Here is an 11,101-nt window from a genome sequence, read left to right on the forward strand (position 1 = left end):
CTAGGCCTAATGTTTCCAATGATTAGGCTGTGTTTTCGGTCTGTTTAAAATCCTTGTTAAGGCCTAAACCTGGAAACTAGACTGTAATTTAAATGACGAGAATCACTTTTTGGTACGTTTTTAACAAATGAATATAGTCAGAATAGCAAATTGTAATCGAATTTTGCCCTTCCAGAATGTCGTTTTATGCAAAGGCCTGATATAGCCTTCAGCCAATCAGAGTCTGTATGTGTCTGTCCTGGTTTTCTTAATGTTTCCTGTTTTGTTTTTTCCTCAATATCTTTGTTGAATTTAATTAACACATTATACATCTATAATGGCATTCATAATATCAATATCAAATCAATATGCATTAACACAACGCTTCCTGTCAGGTCAATGTCTGATCTGAAGGATGTGGCGCACAATGATGATGTCAGAGGGTTTGCTGTTGTTCCTGTCCATACAAGCTGTTGGCAGAGTCACCTCAGGTAGGCTGTGCAGTGACGAGACGGTTGTCATTATAGGCTCCCTGTTTTATCAATGTATCCACATTAATATCCACATACAAAACCTAAAGTAGTGTCATGTACAAGCGTGTGTTCCTGCAGGATAATAAACAATGTGTTCCCGGACATACAGAATTATCTTGGTGTATTCCAGATATTACATTATTGTTATCATATTAAATTATGAAAGGGTACCAAAAACAACATTTCTACAACTCTGTGACAGCCAGGATCATATGGTACATATGTAATTACAGCAGAACCTGCTCTGAGATTGGTCAACGGTTACCCTGACAACGCCTGCTCTGGCAGAGTGGAGATCTACCACCAGGGCCTGTGGGGAACGGTGTGTGATGACTTCTGGGAGTTGTCGGACGCCCAGGTGGTGTGCAGGCAGCTGGGCTGTGGCCGCGCAGTGTTTCCCATCACCCAGGGTAAGTTTGGCCAGGGCCATGGGCCCATCTGGCTGGACGACGTGGGGTGCTCAGGGTCAGAGTCCTCCCTGGCAGAGTGTCCTCACCCAGTCTTCGGCGCCCATAACTGTTGGCACGGTGAAGATGCCGGGGTCGTGTGTGAGGGTGAGTGTGAATGAGTGAATGTTTAGTGATCAAGGTTTTTTTGTGATTTGAGTGTCAGAATTGTAATTATCCATGAATAAAATCTTTCAGCAAAAAGGAAGCTTTCACACATAATTTCAATATATTCCTCTCAATGCAACTACCTATGAGTCAGGATTTGTGTCTGCTGTTACAGCCAGTGCTCCTCTGAGATTGGTCAACGGTTACCCTGACAACGCCTGCTCTGGGAGAGTGGAGATCTACCATCAGGACCAGTGGGGGACGGTGTGTCATCACAACTGGGGTCTGAGCCATGCCCGGGTGGTGTGCAGACAGCTGGGCTGTGGCCGCGCCCTCTCTGCCCCCACCAGGTCCAGCTTCAGCGAGGGCAGCGGCCCCATCTGGCTGGACGGCGTGGGCTGCTCGGGGTGGGAGTCCTCCCTGATGGATTGCCGTCACCAAGGCTTCGGACCCCACAACTGTACCCATCATGAAGACGCAGGGGTGGTCTGTGAGGGTGAGTGTGAATGGGTGAATGTTGAGGGGCCAATCTCTTCAACTAAGGGTGTGGTTAGAAACATTTAAGATATTTATAATTTTCATTATTTTAGTTTGTGTTTTGTTCACTTATGTATTCATTTACTTTCCCACTTTTATTGATAAATTCCTTTGTTATTTGTTCAGTATGAACACTGTACACACAGCTACTTCAACACGCATATGTCTTCTTCTTCCCTAGTGGATCAAGTGGTCTCCATCTTCACAACATCTCCCACCCCGGATGACAGTGACCCTGTCACCCCCACCCTAAAGCCCTCCAACTCCACCGCAAGGGAAGCGGATGTGCGTCTGGCTGGGGGGAACAATTCCTGCTCTGGCAGAGTGGAGATCTACCACCGGGGCCTGTGGGGGACGGTGTGTGATGACATCTGGAGTCTGAACCATGCCCAGGTGGTGTGCAGACAGCTGGGCTGTGGCCAAGCCCTCACTGCCCCCACCAGGTCCAGCTTCGGCCAGGGCAGCGGGCCCATCTGGCTGGACGACGTCAGGTGCTCTGGGTCTGAGTCCTTACTGATAGACTGCAGCCATCGGGGCTTCGGCTCCCATGACTGTGGTCATGGTGAAGACACCGGGGTCGTCTGTGAGGGTGAGTAGGAACCAGTGTCTGATTGTTGACCAGTTCTTTAAAGGCAAGGTAGGTAATATTGTTGAGAATCCCTTTTTTGTAGTTTGCTGAAAATACTTCACATCCTGATAGCAACCAGTAAATCCAAAGGTTTGACACTAAAATGAAAGAAGTCCGATATCAGAAGGCCTCGCAGGACTGTAATAAACACAACCAATCCTTAAGGTTGGACCTGCACTAATGATGGGACAACATTCTGACTTAATACAATGATTGGATGGGCTACTTCCCTTACCTACCTACCTACCTCCCAGCAGTAATCAGGTTCATGTGTTTTGGAGGAGTGGATTTTAAGGGAGGTGGTGGGATATTTTGATTTGAATCCTTTCATACTCAAGCTAAATTTGCAAGGTTCGCAAAACTTGCCTGCCCTGCCTTTAATGATTAAAATTCAAAATGTGTTCGCTTGTTCAACCATTAAAGGTCCCATGACATCCTGTTTTTGGATGCTTTTATATAGTCCTTAGTGGTCCCCTAATACTGTATCTGAAGTATCTTTCCCCAAATTCCACCTTGGTGCAGAATTACAGCAACTACGAGCAGTTTTTGCGTGTGTGGCTTTAAATGCTATGAGAAGAAGAGAGGCGGGGCTAACTGCCATGCTTCGGTCATTTGCCACTCATGATGTCTCTTGAGGAAAAAACAATATCGTTCTCGCACGGTCGAAGCACATTTTCTCATTGGCGGGCCAGATTCTCTGGGCGGGCAAAGCAGAGAAAGGGGAGGTAACCTATCCCCTTATGACGACTTAAGGGGACAATTCCAGATCGGCTCATCTGAGCAATTTTTAGCCACTGGGGGACCATAGGCAGGCTAGGGGAACTCATATTAATGTTTAAAAAACCTCCTAAAGTGACATTTTCATGCCATGGAACCTTTAACAGATTAATTCACACATTCTGTAATTAAGATTCCTTCACTTCTTAAAAGTAGTAGTTGGTAGCTTTATTATTAATTTACATATTCATATATATACATATGTTTTTTTACATTTATGAAGTTCAATGTCAGCTAATATTTTTGCTGTACGTACAACGGCATGATCCCATGTTGACAATTCTCTCCCCCAGTTGGTCCAGTGGTCACCACGTTTCCTGGACCCACCACCACCTCCAGACCCAGCATATCTCCTGTCAACTCCATACCTAGCACATCCATCTCATTCTCCACCTCCAGACCCAGCACGTCCATCTCCAGACTCAGCACCTTCATATCCACCTCCATACCCAGCACATCCACCTCCACCTCCAGCACATTTCCCTATTCCTCCATAACAAGCACATCTATTTCCACCTCCACCTCCAGCACATTTCCCTATTCCTCCATAACAAGCACATCTATTTCCACCTCCATACCCAGCACATCCACCTCCACCACATCTTTCTCTACCTCAACACCCAGCAGATCTTTTTCCACCTTCAGCTCTAGCACTTCTGCCACATCCACCTCTAGAACTATAACTACTCCAGACACCTCTGCATCATCCTCTACACCTATGACTACTCCAGACACCTCCACATACACCTCCAGATTAATCTCTTCTCCTGAAACCACCTCCATCTCTACATCCATCTATAAGCTCAGCAGTTTTCATTCCTCTGCCTTAAGCTCTACATCCACTTCATTATCTAACACTCCCTCTACCACCTCCACACCCACCTCTCCTCTCATCACCTCCACACCCACATCTCCTCCCATCACCTCCACACCCACCTCTCCTCCAATCACCTCCACACCCACCTCTCCTCCCATCTCCACTCCCACCTCTCCTCCCACCACCTCCACACCCACCTCTCCTCCAAAGACCTCCACACCCACCTCTCCTCCCATCCCCTCCACACCCACATCTCCTCCCATCACCTCCACACACACCTCTCCTCTCATCCCCTCCACACCCACCTCTCCTCCCATCACCTCCACACTCACCAATCCTCCCACCATCTCCACACCCACCTCTCCTCCCATCTCCTCCACACCCACCTCTCCTCCCATCACCTCCACAACCACCTCTCCTCCCACCTCCACTCCCACTTCTCCTCCCACCATCTTCACACCCACTTCTCCTCCCAAGACCTCCACAGCCACCCCTCTTCCAAAAGCCTCCACACCCACCTCTCTTCCCATCACCTCCACACCCACCTCTCCTCTCATCACCTCCACACCCACCTCTCCTCCAAAGACCTCCACACCCACCTCTCTTCTCATCACTTCCACACCCACCTCTCTTCGCATCTCCTCCACACCCACCTCTCCTCTCTTCACCTCCACACCCACCTCTCCTCCAAAGACCTCCACACCCACCTCTCTTCCCATCACTTCCACACCCACCTCTCTTCGCATCTCCTCCACACCCACCTCTCCTCTCATCACCTCCACACCCACCTCTCTTCGCATCTCCTCCACACCCACCTCTCTTCGCATCTCCTCCACACCCACCTCTCCTCCCATCTCCTCCACACCCACCTCTCCTCCCAAGACCTTCACAGCCACCCCTCTTCCAAAAGCCTCCACAGCAACATCTCTCCAAATCACCTCCACACCCACTTATGCTCCCAAGACCTCCACAACCACCTCTCTTCCCATCCCCTCCACACCCACCTCTCCTCCAAAGACCTCCACACCCACCTCTCTTCCCATCCCCTCCACACCTACCTCTCCTCCAAAGACCTCCACACCCACATCTCCTCCCATCACCTCCACACCCACCTCTCCTCCCATCATCTCCACACCCACATCTCATCCCATCACCTCCACACCCACCTCTCCTCTCATCCCCTCCACACCCACCTCTCCTCTCATCCCCTCCACACCCAACTCTCCTCCCAAGACCTCCACAACCACCTCTCTTCCCATTACTTCCACACCCAACTCTCCTCCAAAGACCACACCCACCTCTCCTCCAAAGACCTCCACACCCACCTCTCCTCCCATCCCCTCCACTCCCACTTCTCCTCCCATCATCTCCACACCCACCTCTCCTCCCAAGACCTCCACAACCACCTCTCCTCCCAAGACCTCTACAGCTACCCCTCTTCCAAAAGCCTCCACAGCCACATCTCCTCCCATCCCCTCCACTCCCACCTCTCCTCCCAAGACCTCCACAACCACCTCTCTTCCCATTACCTCCACACCCACCTCTCCTCCAAAGACCTCCACACCCACCTCTCCTCCCATCACCTCCACACCCACATCTCCTCCCATCACCTCCACACCCACCTCTCCTCCCATCATCTCCACACCCACCTCTCCTCCCAAGACCTCCACAACCACCTCTCTTCCCATTACCTCCACACCCACCTCTCCTCCAAAGACCTCCACACCCACCTCTCCTCCCATCCCCTCCACACCCACATCTCCTCCCATCACCTCCACACCCACCTCTCCTCCCATCTCCACTCCCACTTCTCTTCCCATCATTTCCACACCCACCTCTCCTCCCAAGACCTCCACAGCCACATCTCTTCCCATCACCTCCACACCCACCTCTCCTCCAAAGACCTCCACACCCACCTCTCCTCCCATCCCCTCCACACCCACCTCTCCTCCAAAGACCTCCACACCCGCCTCTCTTCCCATCCCCTCCACACCCACCTCTCCTCCAAAGACCTCCACACCCACCTCTCCTCCCATCATCTCCACACCCACATCTCATCCCATCACCTCCACACCCACCTCTCCTCTCATTCCCTCCACACCCACCTCTCCTCTCATCCCCTCCACACCCAACTCTTCTCCCAAGACCTCCACAACCACCTCTCTTCCCATTACTTACACACCCAACTCTCCTCCAAAGACCACACCCACCTCTCCTCCAAAGACCTTCACACCAACCTCTCCTCCCATCCCCTCCACTCCCACTCCTCCTCCCATCATCTCCACAACCACCTCTCCTCCCATCCCCTCCACACCCACCTCTCTTCGCATCTCCTCCACACCCACCTCTCCTCCCATCTCCACTCCCACATCTCCTCCCATCACCTCCACACCCACCTCTCCTCCCATCACCTCCACACCCACCTCTCCTCCCACCTCCACTCCCACCTCTCCTCCCACCACCTCCACACCCACCTCTCCTCCAAAGACCTCCACACCCACCTCTCCTCCCATCCCCTCCACACCCACCTCTCCTCTCATCCCCTCCACACCCACCTCTCCTCCCATCACCTCCACACCCACCTCTCCTCCCATCACCTCCACACCCACCTCTCCTCCCACCTCCACTCCCACTTCTCCTCCCACCATCTTCACACCCACTTCTCCTCCCAAGACCTCCACAGCCACCCCTCTTCCAAAAGCCTCCACACCCACCTCTCTTCCCATCACCTCCACACCCACCTCTCTTCCCATCACTTCCACACCCACCTCTCTTCGCATCTCCTCCACACCCACCTCTCCTCTCATCACATCCACACCCACCTCTCCTCCAAAGACCTCCACACCCACCTCTCTTCCCATCACTTCCACACCCACCTCTCTTCGCATCTCCTCCACACCCACCTCTCCTCTCATCACATCCACAACCACCTCTCCTCCCAAGACCTCTACAGCTACCCCTCTTCCAAAAGCCTCCACAGCCACCTCTCCTCCCATCACCTCCACACCCACATCTCCTCCCATCACCTCCACACCCACCTCTTCTCCCATCATCTCCACACCCACCTCTCCTCCCACGACCTCCACAACCACCTCTCTTCCCATTACCTCCACACCCACCTCTCCTCCAAAGACCTCCACACCCACCTCTCCTCCCATCCCCTCCACACCCACATCTCCTCCCATCACCCCCACACCCACCTCTCTTCCCATCACTTCCACACCCACCTCTCTTCGCATCTCCTCCACACCCACCTCTCCTCTCATCACATCCACACCCACCTCTCCTCCAAAGACCTCCACACCCACCTCTCTTCCCATCACTTCCACACCCACCTCTCTTCGCATCTCCTCCACACCCACCTCTCCTCCCATCTCCTCCACACCCACGTCTCCTCCCAAGACCTTCACAGCCACCCCTCTTCCAAAAGCCTCCACAGCCACATCTCTCCAAATCACCTCCACACCCACTTATCCTCCCAAGACCTCCACAACCACCTCTCTTCCCATCCCCTCCACACCCACCTCTCCTCCAAAGACCTCCACACCCACCTCTCAACCCATCCCCTCCACACCTACCTCTCCTCCAAAGACCTCCACACCCACATCTCCTCCCATCACCTCCACACCCACCTCTCCTCCCATCATCTCCACACCCACATCTCATCCCATCACCTCCACACCCACCTCTCCTCTCATCCCCTCCACACCCACCTCTCCTCTCATCCCCTCCACACCCAACTCTCCTCCAAAGACCACACCCACCTCTCCTCCAAAGACCTCCACACCCACCTCTCCTCCCATCCCCTCCACTCCCACTTCTCCTCCCATCATCTCCACAACCACCTCTCCTCCCAAGACCTCTACAGCTACCCCTCTTCCAAAAGCCTCCACAGCCACCTCTCCTCCCATCACCTCCACACCCACATCTCCTCCCATCACCTCCACACCCACCTCTTCTCCCATCATCTCCACACCCACCTCTCCTCCCACGACCTCCACAACCACCTCTCTTCCCATTACCTCCACACCCACCTCTCCTCCAAAGACCTCCACACCTACCACTCCTCCCATCACCACCACACCCACCTCTCCTCCCATCACCTCCACACCCACCTCTCCTCCCATCTCCACTCCCACTTCTCTTCCCATCATTTCCACTTCCACCTCTCCTCCCAAGACTTCCACAGCCACATCTCTTCCCATTACCTCAACACCAATTTCTCCTCCCATCTCCTCCACACCCACCTCTCTACCCACCACCTCCACTCCCACCTCTCCTCCAAAGACATCCACACCAACCTCCCCTCCCATCACCTCCACACCCACCACCCCTTCAGAAGTAGAGGGAGAGTTACGTCTGGCTGAGGGCTACAGTGCCTGCTCTGGCAGAGTGGAGATCTACCACCAGGGCCAGTGGGGGACGGTGTGTGACGACATCTGGGACCTCAGCCATGCCCAGGTGGTGTGCAGGCAGCTGGGCTGTGGCTATGCTCTGTCTACCCTGACAGGTGCCAGATTCTCCCTGGGTAGCGGGCCCATCTGGCTGGATGATGTCAGGTGTTCAGGGTTAGAGTCGTCCCTGACAAACTGCAGCCATCTGCCCTTCGGCGCACACAACTGTGGTCATGGAGACGATGCAGGGGTGCTTTGTGAGGGTGAGTGTGAATGGGTTAATGCTTAGCAATGTATGTCTCAAAGTCTCTTGTCAACCAAAATCATAGGGTATAAATGTGACAGCACATTTAGGAAAATCATATTTTCATGGATTAATCCCCTTTATCCAAGTTTTCTCTCGGATGTCCATGCACTGACTAACTCACATATACTTCCTGTACTCGATAGTTTACGTTTTATTAAATCATTCACTTATTTGCTGTTAATGTATTTCCTTTTTGAGTGTATATAGTAAATATTACTGCTAATTATATCAAAAACTGATATTTCAACTAATTCTTATAAATAAATTCAACTTTTTACTAATCAATTTTCCTGAATGTCCATTAGAGAACAACCTGGATGTGACCATCAGACCTTACCTGGTGTAGGTTAACACACATACACATCACACACACTGACAACAAACACACACACTGACACTACACACACACTGACATCACACACACACAAACACACACTACCTTGACCGTGTTGTTTTGTGGTTCCATCCTATCTTGCCAGGCTGTCAGGCAGTGGTCCCAAGGCCAGGGCCTCCATGTCCCTGTTCCCCAACTCCAGCTACACAGCTCCTTACCCAGCAGGCCCGGTCACTCTGCCCCTGGGCTCCACCCTGCATGTGGGCGTGTCTGTTGAGGAGACGGAGATTGAACGCTTTGTGGTCGTTCTGGAGGACTGCTACGCCACCCACTCCCCTGATCCTGATGACCTCCTGAAATACTTCCTCATCCAGCACAAGTATGTGACCCTGACTATTGACGTGTGTGTTTGTGCGTGTGTGTTTAAAATCAGCTGAAGAGGGATTTGTGTTTATTTTCCTTCTCACTCTTCTACTACAGGTGTCCTACTGACCGTCACCAGGTGACCGTGGAGGAGAGTGGCTTGTCCCTCCAGGCTCGCTTCTCTGCGCTGCTGTTCCTGTTCCAGGGGGACTACAGGGACGTCTACCTGCACTGCAGCCTCAACCTGTGTGACCAGAGGAACTCCTCCTGCTCTCCTGTGAGTCCTCCCACCCTCCTCCCTGGCCTCTCTGACTCTCTTGTCTCTCTGCCTCTGGTGTCTCTGCTACTGGTGTGTCTGTGTCTGGTGTTTCTGTGTCTGGTCTCTATGTCTCTAGTCTCTCTGCCTCTCGTCTCTCTTGTACTTACAATGGCCGGGTTTCCCAAATTCGTTAAGAAGCTCTTAACGCTAAGAGCTTCTTAGGAGCGTTCTAAGAGCGTTCTAGAAGAAGCTCTCAGCGTTAAGAGCTTCTTAACAAATCTGGGAAAACCGGCCAATCTCTCTTACTCTCCAATTCCCTTTGAGATTTTTTTCTTAACTTTCTCTGTTCTCTCTGGTCTCTCTCCAGGCGTGCTCTAGAAGGACGGCCCGCTCTGTCTCTGAGTCCCTCCACCTCAAGCCGCTCACCATCGGACCAATCAGCTGTGAGTATGGGCTTCATCCCCGCCTCCTGATCTGTCAATCATGATTATGTCACAGTGAAGGTCTCTAAAGTATTAATTTGTTTGTCTCTGACCTCTGACCTTTCAGGGACCAGAGACCAGAGCGAGCTGATGATGTCACTCCTCCCTCAGAACTGATTTCTGGAAAAACAACATGTAGCCATAATCATGGTGACCACGACATCATCTCTCCTGTCGAATGTAAACTGGGATGTTTCACTGACTGTGTAACCTTTGGAAGATTTCTGTATTATCCTGCAACCTGATGAAAATATACTTGTATCACTGCACTGCCAACTTAGAAAATATTCCTGAGGTTTAAATGTTTTTTCCGGTGCCTGACACGTGACTTGTGATTTAATAAACGGAACGTGTCTGATATACAGAAAGCTTCATTGGGCTGACAATAGCCTTGGGATCTTAGACTGTTTCCCAGAGTTGGTCAAATCATATGTCTAGGCAAAAGACAATCAAAGTATTAACAAACAAGAAAAGGCTGTCCTTAATAATTATAAAGTCATGCATATACATTTTATACTGCTGTATACTTTCCTGTCGTATGAAAGTTTTGAAACAAAACTCAAAACAAAAACTGTACAACAATTTTATTAATTTTATTTTTTGTGAAAGTATTCATCCAGGTTTCCTCAATGTGTATGCTATAAGGGAGAGAAAGTATTTATCTTTTCTCATTGTGTAGGCTATAAGGGATAAGGGTCATGCCTTAGTGTCATGCCACCAAACAACTCCAGCTAAGCAGGTTCTGGTGCCAAGAGAGAGTGCCAACTTTCGAGCATGTTAGTGTGTTTGTGTGCATGGTTGTTAGTGTGTGTGTGTACCAGGTTGTTAGCGAGTGGGGTGTGTGTGTGTGTGTGTACCAAGTTGTTAGCGAGTGGGTTGGGGGGGTGGACATTCAAGGCCAGATCAATCATACTATTATGCTTTAATCAATAAACGTGGTTCATTCATTACATTTAACACAATCATCAGATTATCACAGTATGAGATAAGGTGACACTTTTAGTAACTGAATTATTTTGAATCTAAACCAAATAGTGTTCTGAAATATGTTGACAATTGTTTGTGAACATATTTAGTAATTCCACATTTCCATAGGGATTCTACTGCTAGGGGTTGTGCCAGACAACTAATGGAGAA

The 11,101-nt window shown here is 50.9% G+C and overlaps 1 protein-coding gene across 1 annotated transcript; it reads left to right on the forward strand.

Annotated features, from left to right (window-relative positions):
- The first annotated feature begins 394 nt into the window (after window positions 1-394).
- LOC146237359 (uncharacterized) lies at window positions 395-10,475 on the forward strand. Its single transcript, XM_084685913.1, has 11 exons — window positions 395-470; window positions 746-1,066; window positions 1,242-1,562; window positions 1,785-2,192; window positions 3,302-4,329; window positions 4,372-8,482; window positions 8,832-8,868; window positions 9,006-9,239; window positions 9,341-9,500; window positions 9,850-9,925; window positions 10,032-10,475. The coding sequence occupies exons 1-11, from the start codon at window positions 395-397 to the stop codon at window positions 10,079-10,081; spliced, it is 6,822 nt and encodes a 2,273-aa protein (XP_084542039.1). The 3' UTR covers window positions 10,082-10,475.
- Window positions 10,476-11,101: the final 626 nt, after the last annotated feature.

This window comes from Hypomesus nipponensis, chromosome 21 (assembly GCF_054491055.1).
Source record: "Hypomesus nipponensis isolate SF chromosome 21, ASM5449105v1, whole genome shotgun sequence".
Lineage (NCBI taxonomy): Eukaryota > Metazoa > Chordata > Actinopteri > Osmeriformes > Osmeridae > Hypomesus > Hypomesus nipponensis.